General features: G+C 39.9%; 1 protein-coding gene across 2 annotated transcripts in view; it reads right to left on the bottom strand.

Moving 5' to 3' along the window:
• Positions 1–1381: 1381 nt before the first annotated feature.
• chn1 (chimerin 1) overlaps positions 1382–19231 on the bottom strand; it is a 307301-nt gene continuing 289451 nt past the window's right edge. For both annotated transcript variants that reach the window (XM_078552060.1, XM_078552061.1), the window contains 3 exons: positions 15902–16039; positions 11310–11415; positions 1382–7138 (listed from right to left, as the gene is read on the bottom strand). In XM_078552060.1, coding sequence (XP_078408186.1) covers positions 6967–7138; positions 11310–11415; positions 15902–16039 — 416 coding nt within the window. In that variant the 3' untranslated portion in view covers positions 1382–6966. The remainder of the gene's footprint in view (positions 7139–11309; positions 11416–15901; positions 16040–19231) is intronic.

Genomic DNA, 19231 nt, shown 5'->3' with positions numbered 1-19231 from the left:
ACACACCATTCTGACTTGGAAATATATTGCTCGTTCCTTCATTGTTGCTGGGTCAAAATCCTGGAACTCCCTAACAGCGCTGTGGGTGTGTACACACAAGGACTCCAGCGGTTCAAGGAGATGGCTCACCACCACCACCTTCTAAGAGATTGGCAATAAATGCTGACCCTGCCAGTGACACCCACATCCCATGATGAACAAAAAGAAGAATGAGGAGGCAATATAAACTAAATGGTGCAATTTGAAAGGGGGTGCAGAAAGACAGAGACCTGGGGTGTGTATACATAAGTCCTCAAAGCTGGCAAGCCGAGAAGGCTGTTAATGAAGCATAAAGAGTCCTTGGCTTTAAAGACAGAGGCAGAGTACAAAAGCTTGGAAGTTATGCTGAAACTTTATAGGACACTAGTTTTGCCCCAGCGATTTCTGAACACCACAGAAATTGAAGTTCTTCTCCATAGAAAGTTAAGGGGAGGTTTGGTAAAGGGTTTTGTTAAACTATGGCGATAGCGTTCCCAGTGACAAGAGGGGAAGTACTTAGAGGACACAGATTTAATGTAATTGGCTAAAGAACCAGAAGCAAAATGAAGAAAATATTTAATATTTATATAATAGCTGCATCCCTTTATAATTCTCCCCTTCCCAACCCAAATATTAGCTTTCAAGATCTATATTGCCTTCCTAACTTTGGATGTCAGGATGCTTCTACATGAGATGTGTTCAAGGATTTCACTAAAGCTACTGCTTAATCCACTCACTATGAAATGAATTTCAGTGTTAAAGAAAGGAATTCATCCCTGGTCAGTTTTCAACCTTTTCTCAGACAAGCTTTAGTGAATTAATTCCTGAAAAAAAAGTCATGCAAAATATTAGTTAGGTCTTAAAGTTTTGACTAAAGATCTTTTTTGAATTCAAAGCTCCAGTACTGTATTTAACATGTTAACTAAACTGGATCTTAGTGATTAAACACATAGCACCACCTTCAGTGTCAAGGCGATTGAATTCAGGGCACAAACTGGTGTTTCCAAAGTGAAATACTATTTACTTTACTTCTTAAAAAAACTACAGATATCTAAATCTATTTGCAATCCATACTGGGGTCCTAGTATCAAAACTACAAATGCCCTCTACCAATTTTCTTCAAAGATTTCTGCATTAAACATCCAATGAAATTTGGTCAATATGACAATTAGTGAGAAATCAAATTAATATTTAACATGTAAAAGGACATAGTACAAGGGCTATGAGCAAAAAGCAGTAGATTGTTTAATTTCATGTTGATTGATTTACAGAATTACATTAGTAACTCTCTCTCACTTGCAAAGTCATTTCCTACTAATGGTTTGGAAAAATATAAATGGGACAACATGATAGCAGATGAGAAGCAGGTCAATTAAAGCTCAATACTTCCTCTCTCAGCAGTAATCCAAATTTATTTTGGTAGTCAAGCAGTTCACATTGATATTTCATAAATAAAACACATAAAAGTCACAGATAATAAAGTTGCAAGCAACTCTCAAAATGTTTTATATATATCTATCCATTAATATATTAAAGATGGCACATCAGCACATGCAGACTTCACACTCCATATCTCATACTATGTTACAGATGCAAAAGAATCATAAATTACAGGGTGGTTCTCACCTGCAAACTGAAATTGATGAGCATGTTCCAATTTTCAAAGTTCCCTGACCAACGATTAAATTGTATTTAATGACAATAATTAGACTTTTGAGTCTTGAAAGAACAGGGTAACTTAAATGTAGCTCCACTATAGCAGCAGAATAATATTCTGGGTATTATATGATATAATAATCGCATTGTTATAAAATCTCATGCCATTCAATCTACCATGAGCATCAAGGAGCAGTATCATGACAGAGCCACCAGAATTTTAAAAATAAGTTTTGACTGTGTCACATTTCAGACATCAAACTTTATTACATATACAAATTAATCTTTAAAAAGAAATAGCAAGAAATTACTGAATACTTGGTGCTTTTCTGATTTCAGTAGGAGCCATTGATTTAAAATAACCTGGCAATCTACCCAGATGATCATCTAATTGACCTTAGAATGTAGCAAATAGGAATTACTATAAAATTGAAAGCCTGATTTCTCAATTTACAGCAATTAGATCTTCTGGTCTTAGGATATAGCACCACCTTAGCAGCAGCAATGTGTGTTATATTGTAGAATAGTCCTGTCTTTATAAAGCAGGGCATTGTCTGCCATGAGCGGACATTTATACATCTACATGTACAATATATATTCCATTCCATCAGTCATATATGAACTGTTTGGTTTCAGTATCGTTCACAAAACAAAAAATTACAGCAAAACAATCTTTAAAACATGTGAGAAAAAAAGTCAGTTATTTCTGGTTATTTCTGTTGGCCTTCAACATGTAGTCTCAAACCAGGGAAAGCAGCAGAGGCTTACAAGCACCTGCCAAGCTACAGACCAACCTCCTCCCACAAGAATCACCCTCTAAATGATCTTCAGATGTGCCTCTTTAGATGATCTGCCACAAGAGAGACGTTTTGTGGCCATAAAGAGACATTCTAGGTTAAATACAACTCTAAGTTGATAAAAGAAAGCTTTTCTCAAATCAGTCCCTTCAGGCCAATTAAAAGAGTGTTATCAAAACATAAAAATACAATACAATACATAGATAATATATTGTCCATTACATGGTATAACACTCCTGTTATCACTCAATGCAACTTCTGTCTTATTGTGAGCAACATAACAAGTCCAACAGTCACAGGTATGCATACACAGAAATCAAGTTTTTAAATGCGTTTGTTAAGTCATGATGGGGCATGTTTTAAAAAGGAAAAGGCAAAACCATTCCCATTCAGTAGAGTAACATTTTGGTTGACATAAGCCTCATTGGCAACTCACCTACCTTTAATCTACTATTACTAGACAAATCTGTGAGAATGTTTTGAGGTTGTAACTAATAGAATGGATAAGGGAGGCTATTCTTATTTTAAATAAGTATTCGATAAGGTGCCACACAAGAGATTATTACATAAAATTAGGGCTCATGGGGTAACATATTAGCCAGGATTAAGGATTGGTTAATAGACAGAAAACATTGAGCAGGATTTTGCCCTTGGCGGGGAAGCCAACCGCTGCCCGTGATCGGCACTGCACTGCGATGATATGCTGGCGGGCCAATTAAGACCTGCCCAGCATGGAACGTGAGCCGCAAGGTGTGCGGGTGGGGGGAGGACGACGAGTGGGCCTAGCGCAAACTTTGCGTATGTACGGAGCTGCCTCAGGGAGATTAAGCACTCTTTAAAAAAACTTAATGAACAAAATAAAAAAGTCATACAACATATTTTTAATTCAAGTGTAAAATTTTTATTTTATTTTTATTTGCTTTAGGAAATCTCATCCTGTGGGTGAGGTTTCCTAAAAAGTGCAAAGGCCGCTTGGTGTTTTCGCCTGCCCACCAACCGTAAGGTTGGATGGGGAGCGTAAATTTGAATTTAATTACCTTAATGGACTTAATAGGCCTTTTAATTATGGGCGGGTGCACATCAGAGTCGGCAGCGCTCCCGCTGAATGAAATATCGTGGGACTACACAATGACGTTGGGATGCTCACCCGATGTCATTGCGGCGCCCGCCCGCCCACTGAGCTCAATATTCTGCCCATTGAGTAGGAAAAAGTGGATCCTTTTTGGGTTGGCAGGCTGTAAGTAGTGGGGTACTGCAAGGATCAGTACTTGGACCTCAGCTATTTACAATCTATATCAATGACTTAGATGATGAACCGAGTATAATCTATCCAAGCTTGCTGATGATACAAAGTGGGAAAGTACGCTGTGAGGAGGATGCAAAAAGGCTGCAAAAAGATTTAAACAGGTAAGTGAATGGGCAAGAACATGGCAGATGGAACACAATGCAAAGAAATCTGAAGTTACTTTCATAGAAAAATTAGAAAAGCACGTTATTTTTTTATATGGTGAGGGAAATATTTGTATTCAGAGGGATCAGCGTGTCCTTGCAAACAAAGGTACAGCAAACATTAGGAAGGGAAATGGTATTTACTACCATGGGATTAGAGTATAAGAGAGAAGAAATCTTGTTGCAATTGCATTGGGCCTTAGTGAGACCATACCTGGAGTACTGTGTACAGTTTTAATTCAGAAAGGATATATTTGCCTTGGAGGGAGTGCAACAAAGGTTCACTGGACTGATTCTTGGGAGGAGAAAATTACCTTATGAGGAGAGATTGAATAAACTAAACCTATATTTCCTAGAATTTAGAAGGAGAGATGATCTAATCAAAACATATAAAATTATTTAGGGACTTGACAAGGTAGATGTTGGGAAGATGTTTCCTCTGGCTGGTGAGTTTAGAACTAGGGATCACAGTCTTAGATAAGGAGTCAGCCATTTAGAACTGAGATGAGAAGACATTTCTTCACTCAAAGGGTCCTCAAGCTTTGGAATTCTTTGTAGCAGAGAGCTATAGATATTCAGTTGTTCAGTATATTCAAGTCAGCTGTCAATAGATTTTTGGATACTATGGGGATCAAGGGCATGGAAATCATACGGGGAGGTGCAGCTGAAGTAGAAGATCAGCTATGTTCTTATTCACCTTGAGGGGCTGAATGGCCTACTGCTACTCCGATTTCTTTTGTTCTTATTTTACTTTAGAGTCAACGGTATTTCACGTAATTGTCTAAGATGAGTAGTTGTATAACATGCATAGCCAGTAAACTCCCATGTTACTCTTGTTCAGTGACAATGGAGCTCTGTGCGTTTGTAAATTCTCTGTTCAACAGTTTACAAGTTCTAATTTACTTTAACGCAGAAGCTTGCAGGAACAATGAAAACCTTCACTGTAAACATCCAAAAATTTAATAGGGCTTTAGAATTTTAACTTCTTTAACAACCTATTTGCTGTTATAGTGCTGTAACTATTTTTGGAACTATGTTGTAGCTGTTGTTCTATCTTCAGTTTTGTCTTGGAACTTGTAACCTTTTTTAAACTGCTTCTATCTAATTTAGTAACTGGCAAAATATTCTGCTCCTTTGGAACATCAAAAGCAACAAAGCACTTCACATGCACTGACGTTCAATATAAATGGAACCTTGAACCTTGCTCCTTGATCAATTTTACGAGGTATTTTGTAGAATGTCGGACATACCCCTATTTCTGACAGCTTTAAATTGACTTCTGACTGGGAGGACATCAACTTAATATACACCATTAAGTCCTTTGAAGGTACAAATGAACAAAAGATGTTAAAAAGTGTCTCTCATAACCACATTAAGTGCTCAACCATTCATTGGATTCAACTGGTGTTTGCTCACACAAGTATAGCTGCCAATCAAACATATACTTCAAAAAAGTAGTAAAGTGGTATTTGAAATGAATACTTGATCCCCAAGGCCAAACGATCATGAGGCAAATAAATTATATTTTACACAAAAACTAGTAATGGCCCACATTTGCAATTGATTACATTGGATTAAGAACCTATTTTCCACTTACTATAAACTAAAGCCCACTCTAATATTACATGAACCTAGATTCTATAGTATTACTTTAAAATGTTTTATCCAATGCTACATGGAGAATTTCTGTGCTATTAATACACAATTTCTGGAGCACTACCAAGATGTTCTTGTTTTTTTTCTCTCCATTATATTAAATACTTAGCAGTTGTATTTTATCCCTCTACCCACTTACTTGGCTATACTCTGAGTGGATGATTTATTTTCCTGTTTGGATGGTAGTTTAGGATTATTTATTATTAAAACAGATAGTGCATAAGTGACTGCAGAATTAAATAGCCAAAGGAATAACAGAGAAAAAAATAGAAATTTAAAGAAGGGAAATATATTTCCATTGGGCTTATATTATTTTTAACTACCAATGCAAAATACCTTCCTTCTAATTGCATTTAACTTGAGAAATTACAAACATATTTTTCAGGGCTTAAGCAATTCAGAATATAATGTTATGTGTATACATTGTTCACTGACTCAGATGAGCATTGTACTCAGAAGCTGATGTATTCCTTGACCTTGTCTATAAGTTTTTAAATAAATAAATGTTCACTCCTATGGGGCCAGTTCTTCCTACGTTCAATCATTTCCAACTGCTATCAAGATCCATTGTAATCCAGTAATTTATTCTTACTTTGAAATCACAGCAATTAAATGAATATTCGGTAATATCACCAAATGTTGCTACTATCACCGAATATTTGACCTATATAAGCTTTGTTTTAAAAAATACATTGTAGATGTAAATATTAATAAATTAATGCTTGCATGCCAAAGTAAAAGAACAGAAGTTACACATGAGAAACAAACCAGGAGTGGCTTTGAGTTTCAAGTGTAAATAACCACCTGATGGTATTTGGTACTGATTATGCAGTTTGAACAGAAATACTATACAAAACATTTTGTTTCAGATAGAAAGAGGTCCATAAGCAAAATTTACACAACTCTGATGAACTATATCATAGTTCAAAAGGCAGAAATAAACATTGGCAAGTGTCACCAAATGCAATATCAACATTATATTGTATTCTGATATTCTGTGTTGTATTCTCATTCCTAGTCCAGAATTATAAACTACTACATTACAGGTGTAGTTACATAATTTGATCAACACCCAGAATTTACAAACATGAGGCAAATTCACTTCATATGATCCAAAAAAAGCCACTGCAACAATTTCTGATTTCCATCGAAGATCCCTGACAAAAACAAGGATCAAATCATGCAGTAGCTTTAGTTTATATTAAAGAACCCAAGTCCAACCCAGAGGTTTCAGTTTTCAAAATTACATTATGATGTGTCTGAGCTGAGTACACTATAAAAAAGTACAAAGGATTGCTGTCATTTCAACCTGCTTACTGAAGCAACTACCCGGATAAAATAATCTAACTCATTCTTCGTACCATTGTTTAAAATTCCCATCCCAACAGTTTCAAAATAAAATATCTTCATTTTGGATAAGCATCTCTACCAATAGTCTTTGATAACGTATGTCATTTAAGGCTGCCATGGGGTCCTGTTCTGGGGCTCGCATTAGAGTTGGTCCAAAAACAATTCCAAGATTCTCTGCATTCATCAGGTTGTCCTTCTCATGTAGAGTTACCCTGAGAAAAACAATCATCCATTTTAATAAACTACTGAATTGTAATATTTATTTTGGCAAAAGTCTATGAAATTATAACTCAAATCAAATAGTATTTGAAAATGAATGGACTTTGATATATTGGTACTTATATCATCAAATCCTACAACTCAATTGTGACCAGTTTTCCAATCAGATACTCAAAATGTGGAAAAGTGGCTACAGTTGCTGCACCTCACAAACAAAAATAAATTGTATAGAGCTCAAAGACACTCTGCATAGAAATACTTTTCTTTTCTTTCTTTAGGAATACTCCCATTAAAAAGTTATCTAATTGTATTGCATTCATTTAAACATGTTAATTTCCATCCAAAAGAGTAATCAGGCATTTCCTATCTTTCTTTTTTAAATGTTGTCTAGTTCTCAAATGGGATACATTTACACAAGATACCCAAAATATCAAACAAGAAAAGTCATTCGATTCACTAAGTTTACTCCATTCAACAGATTTTGCAAAATGTGTGCTGCCATGGACCCTTGGCAAATGTATTGAATCCCCTGAAGCTAACTAACAAATAAGTTTGCCAGGAAAGAAAGCTCAACGAAAACTCATTCCTGAATATCTAAGGTCATCTAATAAAACATTGTGGTATCAAAAATTTTAATCAACATTTTCTAATGAGTGAGTGGAATATCCTGGAATATCCTACTCTTCACCACAAACTGTTGTCTTAAAGCCCTCTCCCTTGTCTCCTCCACCCTGATCCCCATGTGAATGGAGGCCATGGACTTCTTTGTCACTAAGATTGAGACCATCTGTCCAGCTGGTTTTTGCTGCTTCCCTCCATTATCCTAACCCACCAGGTCAAACTTTCCCTAAGGCCGCCTCCCCCAGCTCTGAACTCGCATCTTTCTTTAGTTTCTCCCTACCATCCATCATGCCCTCTCTGAGCTCATCTTGTCCACAAGATCCACCTCCTATTCCCTTGACACTATTCACACCAAAACTGCTGATAACTCCAAGACATCTGATATTAACAGTTCCTTCTCCGCTCTTTCAAATCTTCTTGAATCGCCCCTCTCCTCAAAAAAAAAAACACCTTTGACCACCTCTATCCTGGAAAACTACTGCTCCATCTCCAATCTCCTTTTCCTCTCCTTAAACATTTTGCTGACTCTGAAATCTGTGCCCATCTTTCCTGGAACCCATTGAATCCCACCAATCAGGTTTCTGCCCCTTTTACAGCACTGAAAAGATCCTTATGAAGTGGCTAATGACATTCTAAGTGATGGTTATCACAGTAATCCATCGCTGCTGATCCTCCTTGACCTGTCTTTACCTTTGACATGGCTCGCCAAATTATCCTCCTCCAACATCTCTCCATCATCCAGCTGGGTGGGACTGCGGTTGCCTACTTCAATTCTTGAAGTTGTATCCAGTTGTAGCCAGAGAGTCACCTATAATGGTTTCTCTTGCTGCTCCTGCACAATTAACTCTGGTATCCCCAAGGATCTATTCCTTGGTCCCTTCTTATTTCTCATGCTGTCCTTGGTGACATCATCCGAAAGCATGTCATATTCCATATGTACAGTAACTCCACCTCACTGCCATCTCTCTCAATCTCTCCACTGTCTCTAATTTGTCATATTGCTTAATCAACATCCAGTATTTAATGAGCAGGAAATTCCTTCAACTAACTATTGGGAAGGCCAAAACCATTGTCTTCAGTCCCTATCACCAACTCCATCTCTTTCCCTGACAACTGTTTAAGGCTGAACCAGACCATTCACAATGCTGGTATTGTATCTGACCCTGAGATGAACTTCTGACCATCTATCTGCTCCATCATTGCCTACTTCCACCTCCATATTCACCAGTTTCTGCTCTTGTGTTAGCTCATCTGCTGCTGAAACTTTGTTCCCTCTAGTCCTGACTATTCCAGTGCTCTCCTGGCCATCTCCCATCATCTAGCCTACATAAACTTGAGCTCATTATAAACTCTCTTACCTGTATTCCAACTTGGACCGCGTTGCATTCACCCATCACCCCTATGCTCACTGATCTACATTGACTCCCAGGCTGACATCATGTTGATTTTAAAATTCTCATCTTTCCTTTCAACTCGCTCCATGCCCTTGCCCCTCCACATCTCTGTAAACTATGGCAACCCTGCAACTCTCCAAGATCTCTGTGCTCCTCCAATTTTGGCCTCTTGAATATCTGCGATTTTAATCCACCACTGACAGCTGTGCATTCAGCTGCCCTGGCCCTAAGAACTGGAATTCTCTCCCTAAACCTCTCCAAATCTTAACATCTCTCTTTTCCCACCTATTTCTTTGACCAAGCATTGGTCATCTGTCTTAGTATCTCCTTATATGGATAACTGGGAATTTTTATTTGATAATGTTCCTGAGGAGAGTTTTATGATGTTACAGTTGCTATGGAAAAGCAAACTACTGTTGATCTTGATTCCACAGATGTTATTAACATCAGCAGCAGCTGACTTCAGCAACAGAGGAATCATTTTTTTTAAGAGGCATTTGATCATCAACAGCTCAACATATTCTCATTTCCAAACTTGATCCCAACATACACTTACCTGGTGGAAAAAGGAATTAATTAATGTACTGCTTTGAAGCAACCATGATATCTTAGTGGTGATAAGATACTTGCTAGCATGATTTGGAAAAACTAATTATAGCAAGTCTGTTAGTGGTACATAGCGTTGGGCTGATAATATGTCACAAAATATTCATTTGCTCCTCTAATGGATTACACTATTACTTTTAATTACATTACGGCCTGGATTTTTCCTATGGTGGACGGGCTGGGCGGGCGCGGAGCCGATCGCCGCCCGCCATCGGCTGCGCGCCGTCATTTTACGCGGGCAGGCCAATTAAGGCCTGCCCATCTTAATGCGCGGCCGGTAGGGCTCAGTGCTACCTGTGCGGGCGGGGGGAGGAGGGTGAGTCGAGGCCTGTGCTCTTTCGCACATGCGTGTGAAAGAGTGCAGAAATCTCCCTGAGGCACGGAGCTGCCTCAGGGAGATTGAATGGTTATGAAAATAATTAAAGAATCGATTGAAAAATTTATTCAAACATGTCTCCTCATGTGACTGTCTCACATGAGCTGGGACATGTTTGTAAAGGTGAGAAATTTTATTTATTTATTTTATAAATGCTTCAGAAAACCTCATCCCTCCCGTGGATGAGGTTTCCTGAAAAACACGAAGGCTGCTTGGGCTTTTCGCCTGTCCGCCAACCTTAAGGTTGGACGGGCACTGTTCTTACGTACTTTAATTAACCCCTCAATGGACTGAATAGGCCCTTGACATTTTGGCAGGCGCGCAGCCAACTCCAGCGCGCGCCTGTGAATGAAATATCACGATGACGTCGGGATGCACACCCAACGTCATCGTATGTCATTTTACATGTCGGCGTATCGGGCCCGCCCCCACAGGCCGACCAGAAGATCCTGTCCTAAATGACAAAATGTATAACTTATCCAATACCTCCACCGTACATCAAACTGTCTTGTACAATTAAAAGACAATTTTTGAAATAAACAGCACCACCAAACTGGTTAAATTACCTGCAAAAAGAACATTCTTTGGATATAAAGAAATACTCAAGAAGGCAAGGGATTATTTTATGAAACTAATTCTTAATCTAAATTGCAATTCAGAACTGGAATACTGAACTGTTCAATAGTAAACAACTTTGAATAGGTTTCTTTAAAACCTCGTATAATGGTGGCACAAAAGCAGTAATGTTCGTGCCCAATACTTGTGGAACGAGTGACCAAAATTTGAATTCCAATGTCAACAGATGTTTGCAGTATAGTTTTCTGACGCAGTAAATTCACTATTCTTAACTGAACTGTTTATAGAATAAAGAGAAACTGGTTTGACATCAGTTAATGCTTTGTGATTTTCATTCATCTATCTTCTGTCAGACTGATTAAAGAGATCTTCAGTTTTCCTCTTCTAGGAATAGCATGATTTTTTGTGAGGGTGTGAGGGAACAAAAATATAGGCATGTAAAATAAGAGAACTATAAGTTATATCCGCTATTCTATAAATTGACATGCTTCTAAGAAAAAAGAAAAATATTTACATCAAAAAGTTAAGTAATATATTTCTAACTGCATAGCACTCACTTACAAATGGTTAATATTAATGGTTATGATGTACCTTTTTAAATGAGCCATAAGGTACCTCAAGGTTTCACAGTGTGCAGGTGGCAACATTTTTAATGCTTCATGAACTGACTCTAATCTCTCATCAGGTTCTGGAATCTCTGCAATAGAAACAATAGAATATCAAAACATCAAGGGAAAGAAATTGGGCTCATTAATGCCTTTTTTTTTGGGCGCTATGAGTGTCCGTAGAGCTCCAAGATGGCCTCCGAACACGTGTGAGACATATCATAACAGACCCTATTTCGTTGAAAGCATTAGCGCCAACACAGTAAATGTTGGCTGAAATTATACAGAACAGGCAGATCATGACATCACTCAGTGTACAACAATGATTTGATACCATTTGCCATTTTGGGGCTTAGTGCTCCAGCTAACAACTTCTCTTAACCTTGTACAATTGAACACGTGTTCACCAGCAGAAAGGACACACCCTCCCACCCCCACCAGCAGTATTTAAAAGGATTATCAACTACTTTCAAGTTAGTTCTTGGCTAAGTTTTTCTTGCTGTTGCTGCGTACTACAAGTTTTTGGTACTTTTTACAGTTGTTTCAAATGACAAAAATCTACAGGGAATGCAATGTCAGGTGTTGACTTCAAGGGTAATGCACAAACCAATTGCTCCTCGACATAGGTGCACTAAGAGGTAGTGGCATAGAAAATGAGTTGTAGAATGAACAGAGGCCAAGCAGAGCAGGACAACCTATTGAAAGACGGAGGAGAAAGGGGAGACGATATTCACCTAGGATGGTCAGGGAGCAATTTTTCTACCTGTACCTCAGCAAGGAACAATGTGTGTGATGGCTGAGCTTCATCGTGGACATTCTCACCGAAATCTGCCGCCTGCGCAGCCACAACTGAAAACTCACAGCAGTTCATGAATAGCATTGCCAGTGGATCTGAAGATGACCCTGGCGATGAACTATTGTGTGTCTGGCTACTTCCAGACTGGAGCTGGAGATATTTGCAACATCTCCCAGTTTGCTGTTCACGGTTGCATATGGGAGATCATCGAAGGTCTCTACTTAATGAGAACTAACTACATTTCATTCTCAGAGACAAACAGAATGAGCGTGCATTTTTGGTAGGTTTTAAGGCTTTCCTATAGCGCAAGGTGCCATTAGCGGTATGCACATCGCTTTGCAGGAACTGCTTGTCAACTCTGCCCTATATCACAACCAACAAGAATTCCACTCCCTCAATGTCTATGTGATGTGTAACTGCAGGCAGCGAATCATGCAGGTCAATGCTGGGTAGCTTGGCAGCTGTCATGATGTCTTCATTATGTGGCGTCACCATGGCAAACCAAGATTGACTACTGGGTAACAAGGACTCCTAACTGGTGATATTTCGGATGACTCCAGTGTGCAATCCACGTACATATGTGCAGCATGCAGAAATGAAAGCCATGCTGCAATACAAAATATGATGGAGCAAATCAATGGTGTGTTGAAACAGCATTTCATTTCTCTGGACCTTTCTTAAAAAGCCCTGCAGTACTGGGCAGAGTGGGTGTCGATATTCATGGTGGTCTTCTGCATTCTGCACAATCTTGTCATCAAGAGGGGCCAGCCTTGTCACCAGCTATATGGTGAACAGCTAAGGAGCAGGGAGGAGGAAGAGGAGGAAAAGCAAGAGAAGAAGTAACTTAGACAGTCCTTTTTTTAACCCAGGCTGACCTTCAAGAATGCAACCAAGTGTGATGCCAGTAATCATAACCCTCAAGCAGCTCTGAGCCTAAAGGCCTGGCTGTGGACTGCACTATCTTAGCACGGGCAACACCAATCTGGCTGGCCGCCTGACAGACTATAGCAAAGGCACAGGTGGAGTGGCAGGGCTTTCTTCCTGAGATAAGACAGCAGGTTTGTGCTCCATGAAGCAGCACTTCAGCAATCCTAGTTATACATTGGAGGACAAATTGAGGAACTACTGTGACAATCTGCAAACAACTTTACACACTGTAATCCACAGTCATGATGGCAAAAGTCTGAGCTTACACTGCAGATGCTCGGTGGCTGCCACTTCTGCTGCAACGGAAATTGCGACATTGGCCATCAGTTGCTGCATGTACAAGTTTGCAAACAGGGTTCGCCACCATTTCCGTGCTGGAAAGGATGTGCACAAGCCTGCATAGCCCTGTACAAGTTGACGCTGGACTCTCCATGGTCCGTGACAGTCTCCCAAAGCACCAAGCATTTTGTTGTGCATACCCATCAATGTTCTTCTGTCGCTTACCCCATCAAAGTACTCACCTGAATTTTCTGCACCTCGCCATGTATAGTCTTGCACTCTAGTGAACTGGTACCTGTGCTAGCTATTTTAGCTCCTGATTGCAAGCCACTCGGGCCTCGTCCCTCACCACCTGCAGATTTTACCTCTGATTTATGCTCTAAGATATGTGTAGTGTCAGTATCTGAATTGGTGGCTGCAAGTGTGAAATCAAGTGACTGGGCTGTGACTTCATTATCATTCACTTCTTGGTGTTCCTCCACTGCTTGGTCAGATTAGACTTCTTGGGTATCTGAAAGGAGAAAAACACAACTGTAAGGTTGTGGTAAGGGGAGGGAACCAAACCAAGAGGTGCATGCTTACACCATCTGCAGCTTGTAAATCAGAAAACAGTCTAGAATGAAGGGGAAATGGGATTTGGGAGGGCGGATTAAGTATCAGGATATTGTCATCTTCAATGGTTTCAACCCCCGTTGCTTGCCAGGGCCTCAGAATGGACTAAACCCAATAAGGGTTTGCACTGTATCATGCACGCGGGTTCGGGCATCAAATCGTACTCATCCACCTCCAGTTACTCCTGCTTTTGGTTGCATGTCAACTTTAACCGCAATACAGAGGTGTGTCAGTAAGTATTGTGCTGATGTGGCCATCATGGTTGAATAGCTGACCGTGTGTGTAAGCTGAGAAATTTGGGTGTAAGTCTTGTAGAAGTGCTAAGTGTGTGAGGCTGAAGCGAAACATATGAATATTGGGTATGAGTCCAATTTTATAGAGTCCCGAGTGATGTGGTTGTTGTGATTTGAGCAGTATCTGAGGCTAGTGATCCAGCAGGTATGGCACTTGAAGATGCATTCACTGACTTTGATCACTCATGCGAGGTCAGCAAGCCTCTTGTGACACTGCATCCAGATCGTCAGGGCTTTATTCCAGGCATTGATCCCCAGGGTTTTCTGTTCCCAGTGCCTTCTTAGCATGTTTCTGAGGAGAGGCCACCAGATATAGAACATCTCTCCTAATTTCCACCTCTTCTACTGAGGCCTCCACTGCAGCTTCTGAAAACTTTGGAGCTCGCTCTCTCTCTCCCCTTTCCGCCATTCTTCACATTTCCCAGGTCAGATTCGCTTCCTGTACAATTGGAAAGATCTGCACAACACCTTCCTTTAACAGGTGCAGGCTAGCTTTAAGCAGCTGATGTGTGCAGCCAATGAACAGTGCAGTTAGCATTATTAATTATGTACTGCAATCTCTGTACCCGTTTCCATCCAATTTAGCCCCCACAAAAATTTTAAAAAGATAATTCAAACATTTGCAAACTTTTGGGCTTCCCCTGTACCCGGGAACTCCTCCTGCAAGCCTGAAAATTGAAGCTGGGCGGAAAACAGCCCTTGAGTGGTCAATAACTAGCCACTTAAGGGCCTCAATTGGTGCCAAGGCCTTACCTGTCATGGTGTAAAACTGCAGAGAGATTGGGGCGGGCGGGAACCCAGCAGGAAGCCCGGCTGGGGAATGTTACACTCCCCCACCCCCCACACACCCGCCTACAAACCTGCCGGCAGGGGAGCATAAAATTCAGGCCATTATTTCAAAAATATGATTGCCTTATATCATAATGGAGAAATTTGACATCAGGCAAAATTAAATTAGTTTTCCAGGGTCAGAGAGATCTTTCATTAGCAATTATGAACTAGTGTGCTGTTTAAAATCCAGTTACACCTCATCAACAAGGCCTAAGTATTTCAAGGGTTTTTACAGCAAAACTAATAGTGTAAAACAGCAGCTTCCGAATTTCCACATAACTGACAAGCATGGACTCCAGAAGTTGCTGTCAGTTTCAGAGAAGTAATGATGGTGAAGGCTGACAGTTTTGATGTCTTTAGCACAAAATCTGGTCCATTGTGGAATATTAAAACTATAGTGTCTGAGCATTCCCACCATTTGCCTTGTATGAAAGCAGCATCATATAGTGGAGCCAATTTTCACACTATTACAATCAGAAAACAGGTGTAAACAGAACTTAATAGATAATTTAGATGGGAATCAGTTCCAGCTTTCCTTCAAACTGGTATTGAGCAACTAGGTGGTCAACGTGTGAAACTGCAGGTTTCAAGAAACTCTAAATAAAGAAAATCATAGTCACAGGCTTTTGTGACCGGAATGTGTGAGAAATATATGACTCTGTGTATTTGAAAGCATTATTAGAGCTCTACCTAAAGACATCACAGGCAATTACAACTTACAAACTCAAGTTATTGACAAATGACAGGACATGCCAATTTTAACAATATATAAATAGATTTTAAATACACATAAATAAGTCAATAACATGACTATTGGATTTAAATTAAATCTGTACTCACGTGCAGCTTCAATAAATTTTGGGTAGGCATCATATGTGATAAGTGGAATGGGCAAATCTCTGAAGTACAATTTAAGTGCACCAGTGATAATATTTATATCTTCATAAATATTTACTGAAATGTCTGCTTTCTCACCATCTAGGATCCAAAAAAAATTAAAAATCAATACAAAACAGATATTCAGTTCAATATATTCTACTCTTGTATTACATTCAATATGTATCAATATAAAAGGAAACCTATTTTGTTTTTCCATTTTTATAATTGCTTCACACAACATCCTTCTGTGTGACAGCATGGCAGACCATGCTGCAGACATAACTATGATAATCACAAATGTTAGGCAGCATCTTGAAAGTTAAGGCAATTGTTTCAATCACATGTACTATTCATAGTTATATTTGAAACATAAGATAATAAACATTAGAAAAAGGAGCGGGCCATAGGGCCCTTTGGGCCTGCTTATTGCAGATCTTCTACATCAACTCCATCTTCCCCGCACTATCTTCACATCTGTTAATTCCCTTCATCTCCAAGAAACTATCAATTGGCATCTTAAGTATACTCAAAGACTGAACATCCACAGCCATCTGGGGTAGACAATTACAAAGGTTCACAACATTTTGAAATGAGAAATTTCTCCTCATCTCAGTCCTAAATGGCCAACTTCTTATTCTGAGTCTGTGACTTCTAATTCAAGACTCCCCAACCAGGAGGAACATCCTTCCAGCATCTACCCTGTCAAGTCCCTTAAGAATTTTATGTTTCATTCAGATCAGCTCTCATTCTTCTAAATTCCAGGAAATATAGGCCTCGTCTACTCCATCTCTCCTCATTGGACAATCCTCTCATTCAGGAATCAGCCCAGTGAACCTTCATTGCACTCTCTCTAGGGTAATCATATCCTTCCTTTGTTAAAGAAACCAAAACTATACATGGAACTACAGGTGTGATCTCACTAAGGCCTTATATAATTGCAGTAAGGCTCCTTGACTCTTATACTCCAATCCCTTTGTAATAAAAATTAACATACAATTAGCCTTCCTAACTGCCTTCTGTAATTGCATGTAAACTTTGTGATTTATGTATAAAGGACATTCTTTCACAGGTAGGATGTCACTGGCCAACATTTATTGACAATCCCTAATGGCTCTTGAGAAGTTGGTGGTGAACCACCTTCTTGAACTGCTGCAGCCCATGTAGCATAGGTATATCCACAGTGCTATTAGGAAGGGAGTTCCAGGATTTTGACCCAGACACAGTGAAGCAACAGCAATATGGTTCCAAGTCAGGATGGTGTGTGACATGGAGAGCAACTTGCAGGTGGTGGTGTTCCCATGCATCTGCTACCCTTGTCCTTCTTGATGGTAGAGGTCACGGTTTGGAAGAAGCCTTGGTGAGTTGCTGCAGTGCCTCTTGTAGATTGTACACATTGCTGCCACTGTCCGTCAGTGGGGGAAGGAGTGAATACTGAAGGTGGTGGATGAAGTGCCAAATGAGTGGGCTGCTTTGACCTGGATGGTGTCGAGTTTCTTGAGTATTGTTGTAGATGCAATCATCCAGGCAAAAATGGAGAGTATTCCATCACACTCCTAACATGTGTTTTGTAGATGATGAACAGGCTTTGGGGAGTCAGGAGGTGAATTACTACTGACTATTGAAATATTTCAGATGTCATTTAAAAAATATGCTGCTTTTCTACTTTTCTTAAAAAAGCGGATAACTTCACAATTCCTGACATTATATTCCATCTGCCTTGTTTTTGCCCACTCACTCAAGCTGTCAATATCCCTTAGCAGCCTCTTTGCATCCTCCTCATAGTTTACTTTCCTAGCTAACTTTGTATCATCAGGAAACTTGTATATGTTACCCTTGGCCCTTTCATTTAAGTCACTGATACAGATTGTAAATAGCTGAGGCCCAAGCAGCAATCCTTGTGGTACTCACTAGTTACAGCCTGCCATCCACAAATGGTCTGCTTATTTCTAAGCAATCCTCAATCCTGGCTAATATATTACCTCCAATCCCATGAGCCCTAATTTTCTATAATAATCTCTTGTGTGGCTTTTTGAAATTCAAAATGCTTACATTCATTTGTTCTCCTTATCAACCTTAACAGCGCCCTCTTGTGGCCACACATGTATGTATGGTATAGAGTAAAAAGCAAAACTGGATTAAACTAGTTCTCTGTTACCGATGGCTATGTTGTCTACACGAGTATGTAAAGATAGGACAAATTTGATGACGAGATGGGATCATGGATCATGAAACAAACTTGTGTTGGAGAAGCTTCCAGCTAACCAGCTGAGGAACTTGTGAGTGTTCTTTCTGTGAGAAATAGGCTTATAGCATGTTGTACCTGTAGATGGACTGGCCTTCGAAGTTGGCTGCATCAATAGGTATTATCGGATGTCTGTGGGAGTACAGATGTGACCAAGAGTCTTTCGGAGCATATGTAGAGTGGTTTTTTAGGAACTAGAGATGGTTTAAGTAATTTATAGGCAGAATTTTATGCCTATGGGTGGGCTCCCGCCCGACCCGGTTGGGCATAAAATTGCGTGAGAAGATGTCGGGTGAGCGCCCAGACATCAATGTACATTCATGCGATATTTCGCTGGGGGGACACGAGCAAAAGTTGGAAGTGCGCCCGCCGGCAATTAAGAGGGCAATTAAGCCCATTAATGGTGCAATTGACTCCGATTTTTTGTGCCTGGTCCAACCTTACAGTTGACGGATTGGGGGAATCGGCCAGGCAGCCTCAGCATTTTTCATCAAACCTCATCCAAGGGTGGGATGATGTTTCCGTTATTAAATAAGATAAAAATAAAAATCTGTGGACAGCATTTTTATCATCCTTATGTTCAGGTGCCTGATAGTGATGGTTGGATATTTTGTTTCTGATTTTCAAAACTTTATTTCATGGTTTTTGGGCCTGCAGCTCCCTGAGGCAGCTCTCTGCCTTCAGGGAGCTTTCTTTCAGCACTCGCCTGCGCCCACGTTGATGTCATCACCCACCCTCCTCCCGCCCCCACTCCAGCAGCATTGAGCTTTTCAGCGCGGGTTTCATGCTGGCTGGCTGTTAATTGGCCAGCTAGCGTGAAATTGCGGTCGGGGGCCAATCGCGGTCGGCAGTCCATTTCCCAGCCGATTCCAGGCCCGACGATTGCGCCCATCCGCTGAGCTGAAAATTCAGGCCTATATGTGTATTTGGATGTGTTAGGAATAAGGTATATCTTTAAGTTTAATTTGTATTTCTGTGTTAAGAAAAGGAGAACTTGAGTTTTAGTTTTACTTAAAAGATGCCTGCATTTTAATGAGATTTATGACTCT

Source organism: Cetorhinus maximus, chromosome 11, assembly GCF_964194155.1.
Source record: "Cetorhinus maximus chromosome 11, sCetMax3.hap1.1, whole genome shotgun sequence".
NCBI classification, from domain to species: Eukaryota; Metazoa; Chordata; class Chondrichthyes; order Lamniformes; family Cetorhinidae; genus Cetorhinus; species Cetorhinus maximus.
This window is presented reverse-complemented; position numbering and strand designations above follow the sequence as displayed.